At 45.2% G+C, this 19,581-nt stretch overlaps 1 protein-coding gene across 1 annotated transcript; it reads left to right on the top strand.

The window, feature by feature from the left end:
* Positions 1-1,712: 1,712 nt before the first annotated feature.
* Positions 1,713-19,135, top strand: Dhrs7 (dehydrogenase/reductase 7). The gene is made up of 7 exons (XM_041658172.1): positions 1,713-1,933; positions 5,255-5,407; positions 10,363-10,469; positions 11,159-11,398; positions 16,619-16,741; positions 17,439-17,651; positions 18,932-19,135. The coding sequence occupies exons 1-7, from the start codon at positions 1,801-1,803 to the stop codon at positions 18,974-18,976; spliced, it is 1,014 nt and encodes a 337-aa protein (XP_041514106.1). The 5' UTR covers positions 1,713-1,800; the 3' UTR covers positions 18,977-19,135.
* The last annotated feature ends 446 nt before the right edge of the window (positions 19,136-19,581 follow it).

The raw sequence follows: 19,581 nt of genomic DNA on the forward strand, positions 1-19,581 counted from the left end.
AGGTCAGCAGGGAATAAACTGACATCCCAGGGGGAAGGGCCCAACACCAATCAGGGGTCCTAAGCCTTAGAAATCCCTCACCCCCACCTTTGCTACTATAAAAACCTAACTCTAACTGAGCCCTGGACTCTCTCCGATCACTCCAATACGTTTGATACACGGAGAGACCGAGTTTGCAAACTTGTGTAAGAATAAAGGCTCATTGCTTTTACATACAGAACTCTAGTCTGTATACAGTCTCCTAGTTGGTTTTGGGGGGGGGGGACTCCGTGATCTGGGCATAACAGTCAAAAGTGGTCATTGGATCCCCTGGGACAGAAGTTACAGAGAGTGGTGAGTCACCATGTGGGTGTTGGGAATTGCACCCAGGTCCTCTGCAAGAGCAACAAGTGCTGTTAACAGTGCAGCCAACTCTCCAGCTCCAATAAGTAAAAACATTTTTAAAGATCTGCTTTGTCACTCAGCATGTACACAGTCTCATCCGAGGGATGGACAGGAAAGAGGACACACTTTCCTCCCGTTCCTCCTCTCCACAGCTGGGGGTTGTGACCCAGAACTTGGTTTCTCCAGCTGGTGTTGTGAGTAAGGCTTATCGCGAGACCTCGTGTGTTGATTTAAGACGTCTTACTATAAAAGTTATGTAAGAAAATAAAATTCACATGACCCAGGGGACATGCCAACTAGAGCAGTTCCTTGACCAATATTATTCCAAATGGCAGTTGTGGTAAGCGGTCCCACAAGGTCGGAGTTTAGCTGACACACACCTTGAACTAGATCGAAGCAATTTCTGATCCACACTAATTTAAACATTTACTGCCTACATCATTCTACAGGTGCAAACTGTAGAACTTGATAAGCAGTCCCTGTCACCTCAAAGAAATAAGCGACAGTTCATAAAAAGAACACCAACGATACAAAAGAAATAACAAACACAATTATTACACACAGAAGCTGTAACCCCACAGGCTTTTTCTCATTCAGTCCTTCCCACGAGAGTACAGATAATGGGATGAGATCATTTACATAGGGTGCCAAAGGGCGCCAACCTGTGAGCTCAGTTCCGGGAGCTCACCAACAATTGCCTTCCAGTCTGATTACGTTTATGCTCTGATTTGGCTAGGCCATGCTAACCAATCTTTGGACAAATATGTGTCATTTGTAATGCTTTTCTAAATATAAGTTCACCATGGATGAGGGCAACCAAGTTCAGCTGCTAGTTTAACTGCTGGCGTGTTTCGAAGTTTGCTTATCTCAGTTCACACAGATGAAAAGAGAAAAGCAGCTTAGGAAAGGAGGTGAGAGAGTGAGGGTTTAGCCCTGCAGTTGAGAGCTTGTCCAGCATGCAGAAGGATCTGGGCTCAATTCCCAGCGTGGGGCGAGGGAGGTGTGTGTGTGTGTGTGTTCAAAGTTAGAATGTTTGTTTCCCTCCACATCACACCCAAAACCTTGAAAGGACGTCCTAAAACCAGCTGTTAAAGACTTATTCATGCTCTCACAAATCTTGTTGACTGCTCTACCAACAGCGGTGTGGCCAAGTAATTAAGTCTCACATGCCTTCTGTTTCTGTTGCAACACTTCGGCGGTCCCACACGCAGTAGGGACGCCCCTGACTCCCAGAACCGGGACGCGAGCGTATTTCCCCGGACGCCGCGGAGCTGCACGGGTCACAGCCCAGGACGCAACCCGGGAGTCCCGCCTTCAGGGACTCTCTGGGCGGAGCCTCGGGTTGTGGTCGGTGGCGTAGAAGGCGCGCGTCTACGGTCTTCCGTTCACTGCAGAGCCGGACCGGCGGGGACAGAGATGAGCTGGGAACTGCTGTTCTGGCTGCTGGCACTATGCACGCTGATCTTGTCTCTGGTGCAGCTCGTGCGCTTTCTGCGGGCGGATGCCGACCTGACGTTGCTATGGGCCGAGTGGCAAGGGCGACGCCCAGGTGAGCAGCTGCTATGGCCCGGGCTCCGAGTGAGAGCCCTTGCTAGAAGTGGCGGAGGAACACAAGGAGCCCCTGTGGCCAAGTTAAGCCTTGCCCAAGGGCTGAGGGCCCGGGAGGAAGCGGCAGTGGCTAAATAGGCAGTTCTCACTCTGTCGCTTGTCTTGGTTCATGGTTGGTACTATGAGAGTAGGAGAGAAAACGTCAAACTCCAAAAGAGCGCTGCAATCCTCTGATGCCCGCAGGACACAGACTTCTTCAGTAGGATCCCAGGGATCCTGGGACCCTATCAGGGAGGACATAGTGGAGAGCAGAATGTGTCCCCAGCTTTATAAGAGGCCTAGTGTCTGTGCAACCAGAACATGTTTATCTGGGCCCCTTTACTCTCCCGACGCACTGAAAGGAAATTCGGTCTGACTCACCCACTTACCTCACTGCTATGAAAGTCACAACAGAAAGCCCTGAGCTAGCGCTTGGCCAGGAGGGAGATCACCTGCTCTATTTTAGTCTGTGCCTTGCTCCGTGCTTGATATTCTCTTAATGCATGGTTCACGTGCCTAGATATATCAGTTCATAGATGCTGTGTGTCGTGTCAGGTGGGCAGTGTGCTTCACAAACGGCCCCTGACCTTTGGGACAATTCTTATAACGTGGGCACCATTCGTATTGCTTGTCAGCTAGAGATACTGACGGAGAAACTAAAAGCTTGCCCGAGGCAGGCTATTGATCCTTAAAGGACTAAGTGGGATTCCACTGTCCACCGTGACAAGTACACAGAGCAGCCCAGGGATGGCGCTTTGAAGTAGCTGGTCACTCAGCTAGTGCCCTTCATTCAGTCTGCAGGGCAGGAGCCGGTGAAAACTGAAAGGTAAAGAGAGGACAGCATTTTGTGTCCTTCCCAAACTCTGGCAGACATCATGCTGTTTCATTTCTGAGGCTCCATTTCTTGGGCTCTAACAGGTGCAGTACTGCCAAACACAACTGCAGTGTGCTTGCAGGTTCATTGTTGCAAAAACTGGGAGAGACATGGCTGCCGCCTGTAGGCTGTCTCAGTTTCGAGGGCGGGAGCCCCGATATTAACTTCTTTTAACCGTGACTCCCTCTCCCCTGATCACTGTTTAGGCCGATGGGATGTGTGCTGGTTCACTCCTGTTAGCTGCCTGCGGGTGTTTGTGTTTGGGCCTTCGTGCTTTTATCAGCTTATAAATTATACAATTGTATAAAATAAACACGTTGGATTCTATCCGAAATGTAAAATTGTTGACAGCATCCAAATGCATCTTGAGCAGCTAGCAAAAGTTGCTTTCCCACAGCAAGCAAGAGCTAAAAGCCACTAACAGTATTGTTTGTTATTTCTGAGACTGAGTCTCACATAACTCCAACTGGCCTTGAGCTCATTATGTAGGTGAGGGTGATCTTAAGCTCCTGATTCTCCTGTCTCCAGGAATTCCAGGCAAACAGCTCCATCCCTGGCAAGAATAAGCACCTTTCTCGTGGTATGGTAGAGAGACTTGGGATAGGGTCTCTACATAGCTCTAGCTTCCCTGGAACTTGCTTTGTAGACCAGACTGGGCTTGAACTCATAGAGATCCACCTGTTTCTGCCTTCAGAGAGCTGGGATTAAAGGTATGTGCCATCATGCCTGGGGAGAATTAGCAATTTTTAAGAAAATATTGCATTAAGCCTGGCAGTGGTGGCCCATGCCTTTAATCCCAGCACTCAGGAGGCAGAGGCAGGTGGATCTCTGTGAGTCTGAGGCTAGCTTGGTCTACAGAGTGAGTTCCAGGACAGCCAGGGCTACACAGAGAAACCCTGACTCGAAAAACAAAAAACACAACAAAAAAAAATTAGAAGAGGAAAGAAAAATTGAATTAAATCTGTAGACAGAACCACCTGTCAAAAATGAAAACAAAGACCTACTCCATCAAAGTCCATAGTCTGGAAAAATCTCTAAATGTCCTAACCTTGCTTTTTGGCTTCTGTATGTATTTCTCCTGCTGGCTAACTGTTCTTGTTGAGTGAAGTATGTCAACCCAGGACATGGTTTCTGTGCTTAAAAGCTCACCCTGAGAAAGGCTCAGTGCTACAGTGGGCACCTGAGCACCAAGTAGGTTGTCCGGCAGCTTTCTATAGACTTAAACCCACATCCGAGTGGTCTTCTCTGCTGACCACCCCGCAACAAAGAGGTTGGCAGTTAAAGCCACTTGCTGCATAAGCTTGGTGACCTGAGTTCCACCCTGGAAGTCACAAAAAGTTGGAAGAAAAGGACTGGCTTCTCAAATTGTCTCCTGGCCGCCTACATGTGCACAAGAAGTGCACACATGCCTGCCCTGTGCATGCACAGTAATAATGATGACGAAATTAAGAAAATTAAATCCAGGAAGAGGACTGGGGCAAGGTATTAATGCTGCCGTGACACTGGCACTTAAGATGTGCAGCAGGAGGATGAAGTACGTGTTTCAGGCAAGCATAGTAGGATACTGTCTGTCTAAACGACAACAGCAACAACAGAAACTCAAGACGACTCTATCATACTCTTGAGCAGCGTGTGGTATTTCCGAGGGCCTCATCTGTGCTTTCGCTTCAGAAATTAGAATTAGAAACCTAAACAGTGGGCTGGAACGTCAGAATCATTTATCTGAATCTCCCATTTAGTAGAGAAAGCAACGAGTGTATAGTCAGTAGCCTGAATTTTCTTTGTCAAATAAGTAGGTTAATTGAGTCTGATAGTAGCACTGTGTAGCTATGAGGCTTAGCTACAAATCGATGCTCGTAAATTTACCCAGATTCCAAAATATACAGCATGTCGTGTGGGTGACATGCTGTATATTATATTCATGATTTTTATGAAGACTGTAAGCAGAGACTGCTTGCTCCTCCAGCAGAAAATTGTGGTAGAAGATGTTTTCTTATACTACTTGAATTCTATTTATTTACCTATTTATTTTGTTTGTTTGTTTGTTTGGGACAAGTTCTCTTCATAATCAGCTGGCTCCAACTGACTATGTAGCCAGGTAAGTCAGGCCTTGAACTTTGTATCCTCTTGACTCTACCTTCAAAGTGCTGGGATGACAGACATACACCACCATGCCTGGTTCATGGAGTTGTTCAAGATTGTTCCCAGACTTTGTGTACTCGAGGCAAGCATTCTTATAGCTGAGTCAATCCCCCACCCAGGACACTGGAAATTTTATGCCGTACTTACTAGACCTTCATAGTTAGTAGTGGTATTTTTTAAAGTTTACTTATTCCTTTCATGTTTTACTACTCGTTGGTGTAGGGGTGTCTTCCATCACATACTGTAACCCTCCTCTTTCCTCCACAGAATGGGAGCTGACTGACATGGTGGTGTGGGTGACGGGAGCATCCAGTGGCATTGGTGAGGAGCTGGCTCTCCAGTTATCTAAACTCGGGGGGTCACTGGTGCTGTCAGCCCGCAGGGCGCAGGAGCTGGAGCGGGTGAAGAGAAGGTGCCTGGGTGAGTCAATTCCCCACAGCAGCCATGCATCCTAGAAGTGAGGGGAGGTGGGACTGTCCTGTGCAGCTCGCGCTGACTCCTGGGCTTCTCACACTGCTCCGCCTTCTCTTCTCTCACCTCCTTGCCTTCTGCTCTGTTCCCCTCTTTTGATATTGAGGGGCGAGTAAGCACCGGTTCTCAAGTGCTGGTGGATTTTAATGATCAAATGACTTGCATCTTTGCTTTAGGAGAAGAGGCTCTTGTCCACAACATTCCTGTGTGTAACTAATGAGATGTAGTTAGGAACAATCCCTATTCTTTTGATATATGTCAGATATTAAAGTCATGTGTGTGTGTGTGCGCACATGCGCACGTGTTAGGATGATGAACAAAAAGAAAGGAAAGAAATAAGGTTTAAAAATGAACCTGAGGTAATACTTTCTATATTCACACAATGGATGACACTGTTAATATCTTCATTGACTTGAGTTTTCGTGAAGTTACGTTCACTGTAATAGTAACCTTAGAGAGTGTTTATCATTTAGTACTTTAATATAGTCTTAAATGTGTGTGTCTCTGTGTGTACCTCTGTGTGATCTCTGTCTGTTACTTTCATTATCTGTCTTTCATTTTGCTGACTGCATTCATGCAGTGATAAGAGTTCTTTGCCCCGACTCTCAATAAAGTCACAAGGTTTTTTTCATGAAGTTGTTTTCAAAAACCTGTGTTCTATGCTTTTTTAATTTAATGGTCATTGGTCCTCTACCTCTGTGACTTGTAAGGCCTGCTCTAGCAAAGAGGATAAATCATGTCAGCCGAGCTGAGCTGGTGTGAGGACCATTGGCCCCTTTTCCTCTGTGTGGTCTCTAGTGCAAGCCTTAACATCTTTTAAAAAGTCCAATGTTCTTTTATCTCTTTGCCCACAAGACTTCTGTTCCTCTTACATTCTATGTACTTGTTGTTTTTCTTAGTGATGTTTATTATTTTACATTAAAGTTAAAGTCCAGAATAATTCATTTCAATTGTTCCACCGGTGACCAGAAATAGAAAGGATCAGTATGTTCCTGTCTTAGGGTTTCTATTGTTGTGAAGAGACACCATGACCACAGCACCTCTTATGAAGGGAAACACTTAATTGGAGTGGCTCACTTACAGTTTCACAGGTTCGGTCCATTATCATCATGATGGGGAGCATGGCAGCATGCAGGCAGATGTGATGCTGGAGAAGTAGCTGAGAGTCCTACATCTTGCAGGCAACAGGAGGTTGAACTGAGACACTGGGAAGTATCCTGAGCATAGAAAACCTCAAAGCCTGCATCCACAGTGACACACCTCTTCCCACAAAGCTATACCAACTCCAATAAAGCCACACCTACTAATAGTGTCACACCTCATGAGCTTATGGGGGCCAATTGCATTTAAACTACCACATTTCCTTCATTGGCCCCAAAAGCTTGTAACAGTATCATAATGCAAAATGCATTTACTCCAACTTCAAAAGTCCCCGTAATCTATCACAGTCTCAACAATGTTTTAAAGAACATAGTTCAAAGTGTCTGTTGATGGAGACTGCTCGTTTGTTTCCTGGCCACTCAGACCTGAAATAATCACACAGAAAGTATATTAATTTGCAATACTGTTTGGCCAATAGCTTAAGTGTATTTTTAGCTATCTCTTACATCTTAAATTAACAAATTTTTATTATTTTATATTTTACCATGAGGCTCATGGTTTACCAGTATTGGCTCACAGGTGTCTTTCTCCTCTAGCAGCTACATGGCATCTCCCTGACTCTGCCTACTCTCTCCTCCTCTATCTGCTTAGAATTCCTGCCTTGCTCTATTCTGCACTGCAATAGGCCCAAAGTAGCTTCTTTACTAACCAATAGTATTCACAGCTTACAGAGGGGAATCCCACATTACCTCCCCTTTTCTGTCTAAATGAAAAACAAGGTTTTAATGCCCAACCTGGTCCAGCTTCTCAAAGGATATTGGCTGAAGGAGATTCTCCAGCAAGTCTCTTCTGAGATTCATGCAATCTCTTAACTGTAATCACCTGTAAAAATAAAAAAAAAAAAAAAAGCAGATCACATACTTCGAGCATATAATGGCACAGGATATACATTACCATTCTAAAATGTAGGGAAGGGAGTATAGTGAGGAAATTCTAGACCAAAGCAAGACTGAAAAGCAGCTGGACAAACTCCAAACTCTGCATCTCCATGTCTGGTGTCAAACCGTTCTTCAGATCTCCAACTCCGTTCAGCTTTGTTGAACGTAACACACTCCTTTCTCTTGGCTGGTTACACACACACACACACACACACACATACACACACACAGACACACACAGACACACACACAGACACACACATACACACACACAGACACACACACACATGCACACACACATACGCGCACACACATACACACACACACATACACACACACAGACACACACACAGACACACACAGACACACACACACAGACACACACAGACACACACACACACATACACACACACAGACACACACACACACACAAACACACACACAGACAGACACACACACACACAGACACACACACACACACCGTTAGCAGCTTTCCTTGGCAGGCATCCCATGACTCTGGTATCTCCAACAACTTGGGCTGTCCAAGGTAATCCAGGCCTCAACTCCACAGCTTCATGCAATGGCCCTCCGTTCAGGGGCAGCCCTGACACACGCCTCACCTCAGAGGCTTTCCTTAGGTATGGAGGCAAATTCCATAGCCTGTTTCTTCTAACCTTAACTCTAAAGCCAGAACCACATGGCTGAAGCCACCAAGTTCTGCTGCTTACTGGGACTGGGACATGCTCCCCCTCCCCTTGTTTAACTACATCTTTATCAACTTTCTGCCCTTCATTCCCTAAGCTTGGCTGTCTTGAAACTTGCTCTGTAGACAAGGCTGGCCTCAAACTTAGAGATCCGCCTGCCTCTGCCTCCCCAATGCTAGAATTAAAGGTGTGCCCTGCCACTTCCAGCTCTAAGCTTTTCTTTAGTTCCCTGTCAAGTTGGAAACTTAGCTGGGTGGGCTCTTGCCCTCTAGGTCAGCATTCCTCGTATTCCCTTTCTTAACCATTTATCTCCTTGAACACAGGACTTTGCTTCATTCTACTTCCTGATACCTTTTTCTCCACAAAATTTACATTTTGTAATTTACCCTGATCAGCTTGCTCCTTTTTGTTATAAATCTTTATTAGCATAAACTCCAGTAACCACATGACAGTCTATAATAGGCTGTTTTGAAATTTCCTCTGCCAAGGGAATAAAACCAAGATTTTTCTCTTTAACCTCAGGCATATTCCTGTGACAAGGATAAAACGCAGCCACTTTCTTCATCAAAATATCACAAGAGCAATCTCTAGACAACATACTTAAATTCTTCTCCTCTGAAACCTCTTGAGTGAGCAGCCTCCCACAGTTCAAATCACTCTTTGCACCTCTGTCTCCCATGCTCTAGTATGGCCCATTATGCTAAAAACATTCTGCTTTCGTGACTCCAAGTACCAAAGTCCATATTACTCTACACAGAACCATGGTCAGGCCTATCACAACAATCCTCAGTCCTTGGTATCCTCTTTTGTCTCTGTTAGGGATTCTATTGCTGTGAAGAGACACCACGACCATGGCAACTCTTAAAAAGCATTTAGTTGGGGTGACTCACTTACAGTTTCAGAGGTTTAGTTCATTATCATCATGGGGGAGAATGATGGTGTGTGGGCAGATGTGGTGCTGGAATAGCAGCTGACAGCGTTACAGCAGGTGGCGGGAAGTCAGCTGAGACACTGGGCACTATCCTGAGCATAGAAAACCTCAAAGCCCAACCCTCCAACATGGCCATACCCACTCTAACAAGCCACACCTCCTAGTGGTGCCACTCCCTGTGAGGTTATGGGGGTCAATTACATTCAAACTACCACAGTCCCAATATGCTTTTAGGTAGCAATTGTATGAAGACCTGGGTGCTTTTCTTTATTTACGTCTTGGAATCATTGGCCTAGGGAGAGAAGCTTCTACCCCCCATCCCACTCCTAGGCTTCTCAGCTTCTTATAGATTTATAGTATGATCTTAAAAGAAGAGACTTAGTTTTAACGGTGTGTATATGTGTGAGTCTGTACATGTCAGTACTGGAGCTCTTGCCAGAGGTGCTGGCTCTTGCCAGAGCTGTGGTTATAGATGGTTGTGACATGGCTAGCCATTGAACTCGGTGTTCTGCCAACGTGGCACATGCTCTTAACCACCGAGCCATCTCTCCAACCCTAAACTGGGGTTTTAAGTGTATGCACGATCAACTAAACTTGGCGAGTCTATTGCAAAAAGAAAAGTAGCTCTATACTCATCTACTCATCAAAAATCAAAACAAAACAATGCTGTTGTATAATTTCTCCTTTTCTTTTTGTGGGTGGAGCTATTTTTTCTTTCTGATGTGCAGCCTGTGTGGCATCAAGATCCCAGTCTACCCGGCTCCATGCCAAGTACCTTGTTGTTGTAGACCACTGCGTGGGATTGGTTGAGTCTCCTCTGTTCCTAGATAGTAGTAGAATATCTCTTTTGCTTGTTTGTTTTTTGTTTGTTTTGTTTTTTGAGATAAGGGCTGGCCATATAATCTTTGCTCATCTGAAACTTGCAACGTAAACCAGAATCAACTCGTTTCTGCCGTCCTCCCTCTGCCTCCCAAGTGCTGGGACTATAGCTATGCTGTCACTTCCAGCTCGTTCTTTGTGAAGTTCCTCTGTATGTAGTGAAGGGGAAGCATAGTGTTCTGCCTTCAGCCAGCCAGAGGGCTAGCTGGACAGCCTTGCATACCATCTCCTGGGCAGGGACGCTTTGGCAGAGTTGCCTCAAGTGAGTTCGTTGCCGCCTTTTTGTGGGGCAGAGGTTAAATGGAACTGTGGGATGGCTTACTTATGGCTCATGTGCCTTTTTTTTTTTAGAGAACAGCAATTTAAAAGAAAAAGATATCCTGGTTTTGCCCCTTGACCTGACCGACACAAGTTCCCACGAGGCAGCCACCAAAGCCGTTCTGCAGGAGTTTGGTAAAGTAAGTTGTATTTTATATCGGTGAAGCATGGATGGTGTTCTTTATCTGTTAAAGAGATTCCCAGCTGTGGATCCCCTTCAAAGGGAGAGAGATGCAGAGCCCGTGCAGTGAGGTCGGACTACAACTTAGCTTCTTAGCAGTTGACTGCTGGATTTCAGCTTGTTAGTTTTCATCCCTTTCCAAGCACTAATCTCTTCATGAAGAACGAGAGAAGTTAACATCTGCTGATACTTTTCTTTTTTCTGATACTTGTTACTTTACGTCAAATAGAGATTCTGTAGGTGAATTCTCCTTCCTTCCTTCCTTTATTCCTTCCTTCCTTCCTCCCTCCCTCCCTCCTTCCTTCCTTCCTTTCTTCCTTCTTTTCCCCTCCTTTCTTCTCTCCCTCTCTCCCTCCCTTCATATCTCTCTCTCTCTCTCTCTCTCTCTCTCTCTCTCTCTCTCTCTGGGACAGGCTTGCTGTAGCTCTGTTCTAGATCTCACTATGTAGACTGGGCTGGCCTTGACTAAGAGATCTACCTGCTTTTGCCTACCAAGTGCTGGGATATACCTGACTTTGCTTATTTTATTATTATTATTTTTTTTAGCTGCTATTAGAACCACATCACTGTCCCATTTACTCTTCAAGTTAACAATACGAGCAATCATTTTCTTAGACTGTCTTTAAGTACCCATTTTCTGATTTTTAGATTGACATTTTGGTCAACAACGGTGGAAGATCCCAACGTTCCTTAGTTCTCGAAACTAACCTGGATGTCTTCAAGGAGCTGATAAATCTGAACTACATAGGGACCGTGTCCTTGACCAAGTGTGTTCTGCCTCACATGGTAGAGAGGAAACAAGGGAAGATTGTCACTGTGAACAGCGTTGCAGGAATTGCGTCTGTGGCCCTTTCCAGTGGGTACTGTGCCAGCAAGCATGCCCTTCGGGTAAGGCAGACCAAACTTATCCGAGCAAACTGTCCTCTGTGCGTGTATGGGGCAAACGTCTTTCGGTAAATGTGCTGAGTGGACCTGAGCCTTAAACGTGAGACGGAAACAAGAGAACTTGACTTCTCTTCTTTGATAACAGAAATGGCCCAGCAGTCTCTCCTGCTTAGAACTCATCAACAGATTGGCTTTGGGCACCTGTGTTACAGCATACCCGGTGCCAGACCCTGGGGATGCAGAGATGAGACCCGAGTTCTTTCCTTAGTACAATCTACTCAGCACCTCACTTCTCACCCTGCTCCAGCCCCTACCACATCCTCCAGGCTCTGCCACTTCTTCCCTCCGCACGTGTTTCAGGATCTGTTTTTTATTGTCCCATGTCTGTGACTTCTTTTCCTCCCCCTTTCCTTGTCTTTATGTCCCCTTCTCTCCTTGCGCATGCACGGCAAACGTCGGTACTTGCGCACATCAGGCCTGGGCCCGTCTCTTTTGGGCAACACGTGACTCTATTGCTTGTGGTCTCTGTGGGGAGAATCTGATCAGGGCAGTGACTCAGCCTGAGCTGTGTTATATATCTGACCGGGCTTAAATAGCAGAACGGAGTGAATTTTTAATTTTGGCTTGAGAGTAAATGTGAAGAAATAGTAAACTCAGCCTGACAGTGTGGAAACGCAGTACGTATGGCTCGTGTTTGGGAAGGAGAGTTTCAGTGCCACATTCTACACGGGCATAATGAGAGACGGTGGCGCAGGTCACCAGGCTTTCACGGAAATTGAAGTTATGGTTGAGGAGGACTCACTCTGCCATACGGAACAGACAGCGTAGGGTGACAAAGGGCTGCAGCCCGAATGCTTTCTTCAGATTTTGCGAGGGGTTGTCAATCAACCTCCCATAGAGACAGTCCCATCTTAGACAGATGCAGTAGAGGACGGGCCCCATCTGCTGGCACTTGGTCTCATGAGACATGCAGGACACTGTCAATAAAACACAGGGGAGCTGTCCAGCCTGCCCTCTGAGGATCTCTCTTTTGTTGAGTTGGATCCTCTGACACAATGTGGGCAGGTATAGCAGTCGTTCGGTAGCTGAATGCTGAGACTTGGAGGCCTTTATTTTATTCTGGGACTGTCTCTTGTAGGGCAGACTGATCCTGAGCTCTCAAACCTGCCTTTATCACCCAAGAGCTGGGCTTACATGTGTGCACCACCGTGTCCCCAGAGGCCTTTTTAAAGAATACATTTCCTTCTCGTAGTTCTAGAAGTTACAGTGAACATTTATTTTAGTTACAAACTTACTGGCCTAGCAGCTCAAATTTCTTATTAACTCTTACAACTTATATTAGCCCATTGTTCTTATTTATGTTATCCACGTGGCTCGGTACCTTTTTCAGCAAGGCAATCACATCTGTTGCTTGCTCTGTGTCTGGATCATGACAGCAGACTCGAACTTTTTTTTTTTTCTTAAAGTATTTATTTATTTTTATTTTGCGTCTATGCACCACATGCATGCAGTGCCCCTGGAAACCAGAAGAGGGCATTGGATTCCCTAGAACTGGAGTTACAGACCGCCATAAGCCACCACAGGTGCTGGGGAGACCTACAAGAGCAACAAGTGCTCTTAACCAACAGCTTTCCTTCCCTGTGTACATGATATGCCAGGAGAGGATTCAGTGTCTGTGTTGGTTGCTTGGTCCTCCCTGTGAAAATATTAAAGGTACAGGACTTTTTCTTCCTTTACCAGGCATTTTGTTTTGGACCCTCTCTGAGGTAGCCACTCTGTGGATTTTGTTGTGTGACACTATTTCTGGGAAGACATGAACAACATCTGCCCACCCCAAATAGGGAACAGATGAAAGACCAAAGTGTGGATACTATTGAAGTCCAACTTGGTGAGCCAAAGAGTTTTATTGGAATTACTGACAGGATTGTGCGTGAGGAGTGACTTACCGTAGCAGAAATGACTCAAAGGCAGCTGCACCCCTAACGTCCATCTCAGCGTGGGCGACAGCTCACAAAAGTGGGGACCCTGGAGCCCACTGCACAACCTGCAGGTGGCTCAGCAGGCTGGCGAGTTTCCTCTCCAGGTAGTTCAGTTGGCCTGAGTCTTTCTTAGCTTGGCTTGTCTGCTTCTTACAGTCAGTTCAGCTTGTCTGCTTCTTACAGTCAGTTCAGCTTGTCTGAGAGTGACTCCCAACAGTCCTGACTGCTGATTTATGCTTAGGGTGGGAGGAGCCTAGTGAATCTGGTCAGTTTCAGGGACTTCCTGAAGCGAGTTTGAGTTGTTTACTTTCTAAATTTAAGAGCATGGCTACAGGATGGGATATTTCATTTCCCTTTAGAACATTGTTTCACCTCCTTTCAAACGTTCTGCATCTGAAGCAGCTTCCCTCCAAAATAGAAAGTTTTAGTCCACAGGAAACCCCTATACATTGGCCAGTCTTTCAACAGGAACCCATCACCTCTGTGCTAGTTCGGAGTCACTACTTAAGAGCCGACAAATATTTAATGTTGTTAGATTGTGTACAATGGATTATGATTTTGCTTTTTAAGGTTGTCAGTACTGCTTCATTTGTCTTTGTTTTGTTTTGCTGCCAGTCTTGTGTGGCACACGCTGGCTTCTAACTCCTTTCTTTGTTGAGGATGGCTTTGAACATCGGATCCCCCAATTCCTCCCTTTCTCCTGAGGGGTAACAAGTGTGAGCCACCATCAAGTCTTTAAAACAATGCAGGAGCATTTCCTAATTAAAGAAAAAAAAATAAGGGGAGGCAACTATCTGTTTCTTTCTGTTGGTTTGGAAATGGCCTGTATCTTTGAGTGCAGAAGACGTATCTTGATGCTCAGAAGGTCCTGCAGTAGTGGTCACATCATATTGTGACTAGTCATATACTAGTCATTGGCTAGTATAAAATTGAAGTAGACCACCCTCTGAACAGTGGGGGGTGTCCTCCCGGACCCCAGATTAGCCACAAACCGCACCCAAACACCTGCTTTCACAGAGAGATCCTCTATTAAGTGGGGAAGAAAAGTTAAAGGGGCCGCTGTCTGACTCAGGCAGAAAAACAGCATCAAATGACCTTGCCAGTGTGGTTTTTAAGAGATAAAAAAAGGAGGTCTGTGTTAGAATGGGGCTAAGATGTGGTGGTAAAGGAGATGGGGGATGAGGGAGAAGGGGACAGGGACAAAGGAAAGGGAGAGGGATATTTGTCTTGGAGGGACAAAGGACCGCCTCTGGATGGAGAGGAGACAGACGTGGCCCATAGAAAGTAGGTGGTTTATAAAGGTAAAAGGGGAACCCCCATGTTAGGATGAGGTGCTTAATTTTAACTGGGCATGTTAGTTAGATGAGCCAAAGGGGTCTTTCGATTGCTGAGCCTTGGTAGTCAGCCTCAGGAGAAGGAAGTGGCCAAATAAGGGGATAGACCTTGGTGGCAGGCTTTGGGAATATACTCTGTTTTAAGCAAGGCAGAGAGAATTGTGAGGACAAAGCTTGTCAGAGCCACATGCTCGAGTGGGCTAATGCCCTTCAGAAATGAATTCTTCTGGATAAAATAGTAATATAAACCGAGAAACAGAATCTCTCTATGCCTATTACTGTGTGGTTCCAATCTTGGTTTTCTCCTTTTTTGCCCAAACATCCACACATTTGGCCTTTTGGGGGTTGAAGAGGAGCTCCTGTCATGGATTCTGTGGTGAGCAACAGACTCCTTTTGGAGTGAATGGTGAGAGTTGGTGCAGGGAAGGCGAATAGGTGTCTTTAGGGAAGTCTCCCCTTCCTTGCCTGCTCTGAGAATCTCGCTGACAAAAGCCACAGTCACTAAACAGTGGATTATTAATACTGCTGGGATGTCTGTTGGAGACCATTTTCAGGCTGGGGCTGGTGAGATGGCCCAGCCATTAGGAGCAAGTACTGCTCTTGCATAGACCCTGAAGTTGGTTCGCAGCACCCAAGTTGGGTGGTTCACAATTGCCTGTAACTCTAGCTCTGAAGGATCAGCCCTCCTCTTTTAAGCAGGTGTGTTCATTCACACACACAGGTGTTAAGTGTTACAGCCCGGAGGGAGTAGGTTTCCTCAGTGGAAGAGGTACAGCTCTGAAGGGAAAGGCTACCTGGCAGTTTGGAGCCAAGAAATACCACAATGTCACACTGTAACAGCAAACCTCATACAAGAGATTAATTTAGAAAGACATAGAGCTCTGGAGATTTCCAGGGTAGAGATTGGTGGGATTTTGAGCTCAGGGATTGGTGGAGTTTGGGGCGCAGGGATTGGTGGGTTTGGTAAGTTTTCAAACCCAGAAGTGGGTTCAGACTGTTTACCCTATCCACAATTAAAATTAGCAAAAATAAATCTTTAAAAAAAATGCCTTGACGGAGTCAGGCTTAGTGGCATAGGCCTATAATCCCAGGCACCTGGGAGGCTGAAGTCAGAGGTTTGAGCATCTAAGACCTGCCTGGGCTGCAAATAAGTTCAGAGCTAGTCTGGCCAGCTTAGTTAGACCACGGACTCCAGACAAATTGTGAAAAGGGTGCCGGCAGGATGGCTTGTAGGTAGACTTTGCTGTCCCACCAGCTGGCTCCCAAATAACCTCACAGATATAATAAGCCAATAGCTTAGGCCTGTTGCTAACTAGCGCCTACAGTTTAAATTAAACCATATTTCTTCTCTGTGTTCTACCATGTGGCAGAAATGTTTTTCAGCACGACTTGCTCATCTCTTGCTTCCTCTGCATCTGACTGGTGACTCCGCCTCATTTCTCAGTGTTCTCATAGTCTGGCTCTCCCGCCTAACCTCTTTCTGCCTAGCTGTGGCCAGCTGACTCTTTCTTAAACCAGCGAGAGCAAAACATCTTCACAGTGTACAAAAGGATTATGCCACAGGAGTGCCATGACGTTTAACAGCCTCTGTTCATCCTCTGACCGCCATTCTGTGTTCCAGCATGCCACACCTCCACATAAACAGATAAATAAAAAGAACAGAATTATTTTCATTTAATAAGTGCCAGAGATAGAAGTGATAGAGCCCTTGCCTAATGCGTACAAGGTCACGTTCAGTCACCAGTACTACAAGATGAAAAAAATGAATGAGTATATAAAGCTTGATATGCTTACGTCACCGCACTACCTGCCATTGCAGAGCATGTATTTGGATAGCATATTATATTTCTTTTATTTCTTTGCTTTATCCTTTCCTTTTTTTTCTTACGTTCTCATTTTGTGGTCCTTAGGGTTTTTTCAATGCTCTCCAAGGTGAGCTCATGAAATATCCAGGAATAACATTTTGCAACGTTTACCCAGGGCCTGTGCAGTCTGACATCGTGAAGAATGCCCTAACAGAAGAATTAACCAAGGTAAAAATTCTAGAAGGGAACAATTGAATCCTTTGCTAGCTACGTTCGCTTTATTGTGGAAGTCAGGTGCCCATTCAGAACTACTTATGAATTGTTCGCGGAAAGCAGCAGCATTAAGAAAAGTGTTCAAGCTGCTTGACAGGACCTCAGTGTCTCACTTTAACAATGGTTAGTGACCTTGCCAGGCGGTTGCTTATAAACGGTTCACCATTGTGGATCCATCACTCTTATTAAGAAAGTCCTTTTATCTTTTTCTATTTCTTCCCCATTATTCCACTTGCTAAATATGAGTTGTTTTTACGTTGCGTGATACTGGGGATTAAACCTTAACCAGTCTGGCTAGTCCTTTTACCTTCCGGACTGTACAGCCTTAGTTAGCCCTTCATGTAAACCTTGGTGATTTGATATTTCTGGAAAAGGGATAATTAAATAGGCATCGGTACTTTATTATGAGGTAATTTTCATTAAAAGTAAAGCGTCTTGAGCATGCGCAATCTCATACGGTGAACGTATGACTTCTTCTAGGCTCTTTGAAATATTGTAACTCGTAAACCTCCGGGAGCACCTACGAAGACTCCCAGTTGACAGGACTCATCCTGACAGAGTCTCACTGCTAGATGGTCTCGGGGTCCTTCCTAGGGGACGTTCTCATGAGGTGTTTTGGAATCCTCAGCATTTGCTTTGCTTTGACTTTCAGCCCAATAAAGGTATGGATCAATCTTACAAGATGCCAACGAGCCGCTGTGTCCGGCTGATGCTAATCTCCATGGCCAACGATCTGAAGGAAGTTTGGATCTCTGATCACCCTGTCTTGCTGGGGGCATACTTGTGGCAGTATATGCCAACCTGGGCCTTATGGCTAACCTCCAGGTTGGGGAAGAAAAGAATTCAGAACTTTGAGAATGGTCTGGTAAGAGCAATTTTTATATTTCTTCACAGTTATGCATGAATCCTGTGTGAAAATCCAGTTTTCAATGTTCTTAAAGATTTTTCACTTTTCTGATCCATACCAGTTTTATGATGAGAATAACAAGAATTTAGAGAACTGCTGTGTATCCACACAGCCTATCCAGTGGTTGACCATACGATCTCTAATCTGGAGGAGTAAAATTTGTAAAAGGTGAAAGTCAAAATAAAGGCTGCCAGTTTTTCTTCTTCCACTCACTGTTGTCATGTTTCGAGAAGCCCCTCACCCTGCCTAGTTCACGATTTTACTTGTTCGATGACTAATTTTTTAAAGATTTATTTATTTATTATGAATACAGAATTCTGCCTTCATGTGTGCCTACAGGCCAGAAGAGGGTTGTGGGAACTGAACTCAGGACCTCTGGAAGAGCAGCCAGTGCTCTTACCTTGTGAGCCACCTCTCCAGCCCCGCTTTATGGTGATTTCTAACTAAGCTGAGCACCTCTTTTCTCCGGGCACTGCTTCTCGATGATGGCACTCCATCTTGGATTATCATTTTTCTCTGTCTTTGTGTGAATTCTTGGATGAACAAACTCTTACTCTTTCCAAACAAAGGCCACATTTAAGGGTTAACACGTTGCCTTGTTTTATCTTGTAAACAGTGTATTAAAAGTTCATAAATAATTTCAGCGTCACACCCAAATGTTTCTTTTCTTTTTCCTTTCTTTCTTCTTTTATCCCTCCCTCCCGCCCTCCCTCCCTCCACCCCTCACTTCCTCCCTTCCTTCCTTCCTTTCTTACTGCATATTTCTGGCTACCATTGATGTCATTACAGAAATCAAAACTGTCCTCAAACATACAGAGATCTGCCTGCTCTGCCTCCCAAGTGCTGGGATTAAAGGCGTGAGCCACCACCATCAGACAAATAGTTAAACTCTATCTATCTACTCTGACCTGGTTTACAGTTAGGCTGTCAGTCCGTGTGATCCAGAGGACTAACAATAAGAACACCCTTTGTTTAAGTAATGAGTAAGTAGAAAAGAATCGACCCCATTCCTGCCATGTGGAGAAGACAGAAATGCTAAGCCCAAGGGCAGTATATGCATGTAGATCAAGAGTTTTGGCTGTGGTGTTTACTTCCAGTTGAAGTGTTTGCTCAAGGATTGCGAAGATCACTGTGACTGAATGATGATACAGTGCAGTTAATTAAACAGAGAAGCCTGCTTGTGAAACTTGGGTCAATAACAAGAAGGGCTGCTTCACAATACTGTTGCTCTTTTACAGGATCCAGACTTGCCTTATAAATTAAGGAAGACAAAGAAGGATTGAAACAGCCCCTTGGAATGCCTGAGCCACTTGTTGAGAATGATAAACAGCCTAAGTCTAGTAAGCTTACACACAGAACGTGGGTCAGCGACTGCTTCCTGGTTTAATTTTTGATACAAGTTTCTATTCAATATGTAATAATAAATAATACCTTGCCCTGTATCTTGCAAATGTGTATGAACACATGCTACCTTCTTGAATAAAGTAACGTTCGCAATATTTTAGCCTGCAGACCTAGGATCGTGGTTTTCAGACCCTATCCAGGAACTGTAGCTTTGTCGTCAACATTGTCTTAATTCACTTGTGCTTCTTAATGAAAATACCACTGACTGGCTCCCCATAAACCATATCAATTTGCTTTTCACTGTTCTGGGGCCTGGGAAGTCCACAGTCAAGGTATCAGCGGCATTAGAGTTGTGGGATTCTGCCTCATTCTGGTTCCAAGGTGGTGTCACACTGCTGTGTGTCCTCCAGGGAGAAGTGCTGTGTCCTGAGCTGGTGGCAGATTTGGAAGAGGGCAGCACAACTCCCCTTACCACACTCGTGGTTCTGTTTGTTTCTTTTTCTTCCTCAGAACTGAGGGTTGAACCCAGGGCCTTTGCACATGC

Source organism: Microtus oregoni, unplaced genomic scaffold, assembly GCF_018167655.1.
Source record: "Microtus oregoni isolate MIOR12 unplaced genomic scaffold, Mior012 000009F_ref0000495, whole genome shotgun sequence".
Lineage (NCBI taxonomy): Eukaryota > Metazoa > Chordata > Mammalia > Rodentia > Cricetidae > Microtus > Microtus oregoni.

What these genes read in the sequence shown, in the direction of transcription:
- Dhrs7 (XM_041658172.1), top strand. Translation starts at nt 1,801, where the DNA reads ATGAGCTGGGAACTGCTGTTCTGGCTGCTGGCACTATGCACGCTGATC. An exon ending in GGTGAAGAGAAGGTGCCTGG is followed by an intron (nt 5,408 to 10,362) that starts GTGAGTCAATTC and finishes TTTTTTTTTTAG; the next exon opens with AGAACAGCAATTTAAAAGAA. An exon ending in AGAACTTTGAGAATGGTCTG is followed by an intron (nt 17,652 to 18,931) that starts GTAAGAGCAATT and finishes GCTCTTTTACAG; the next exon opens with GATCCAGACTTGCCTTATAA.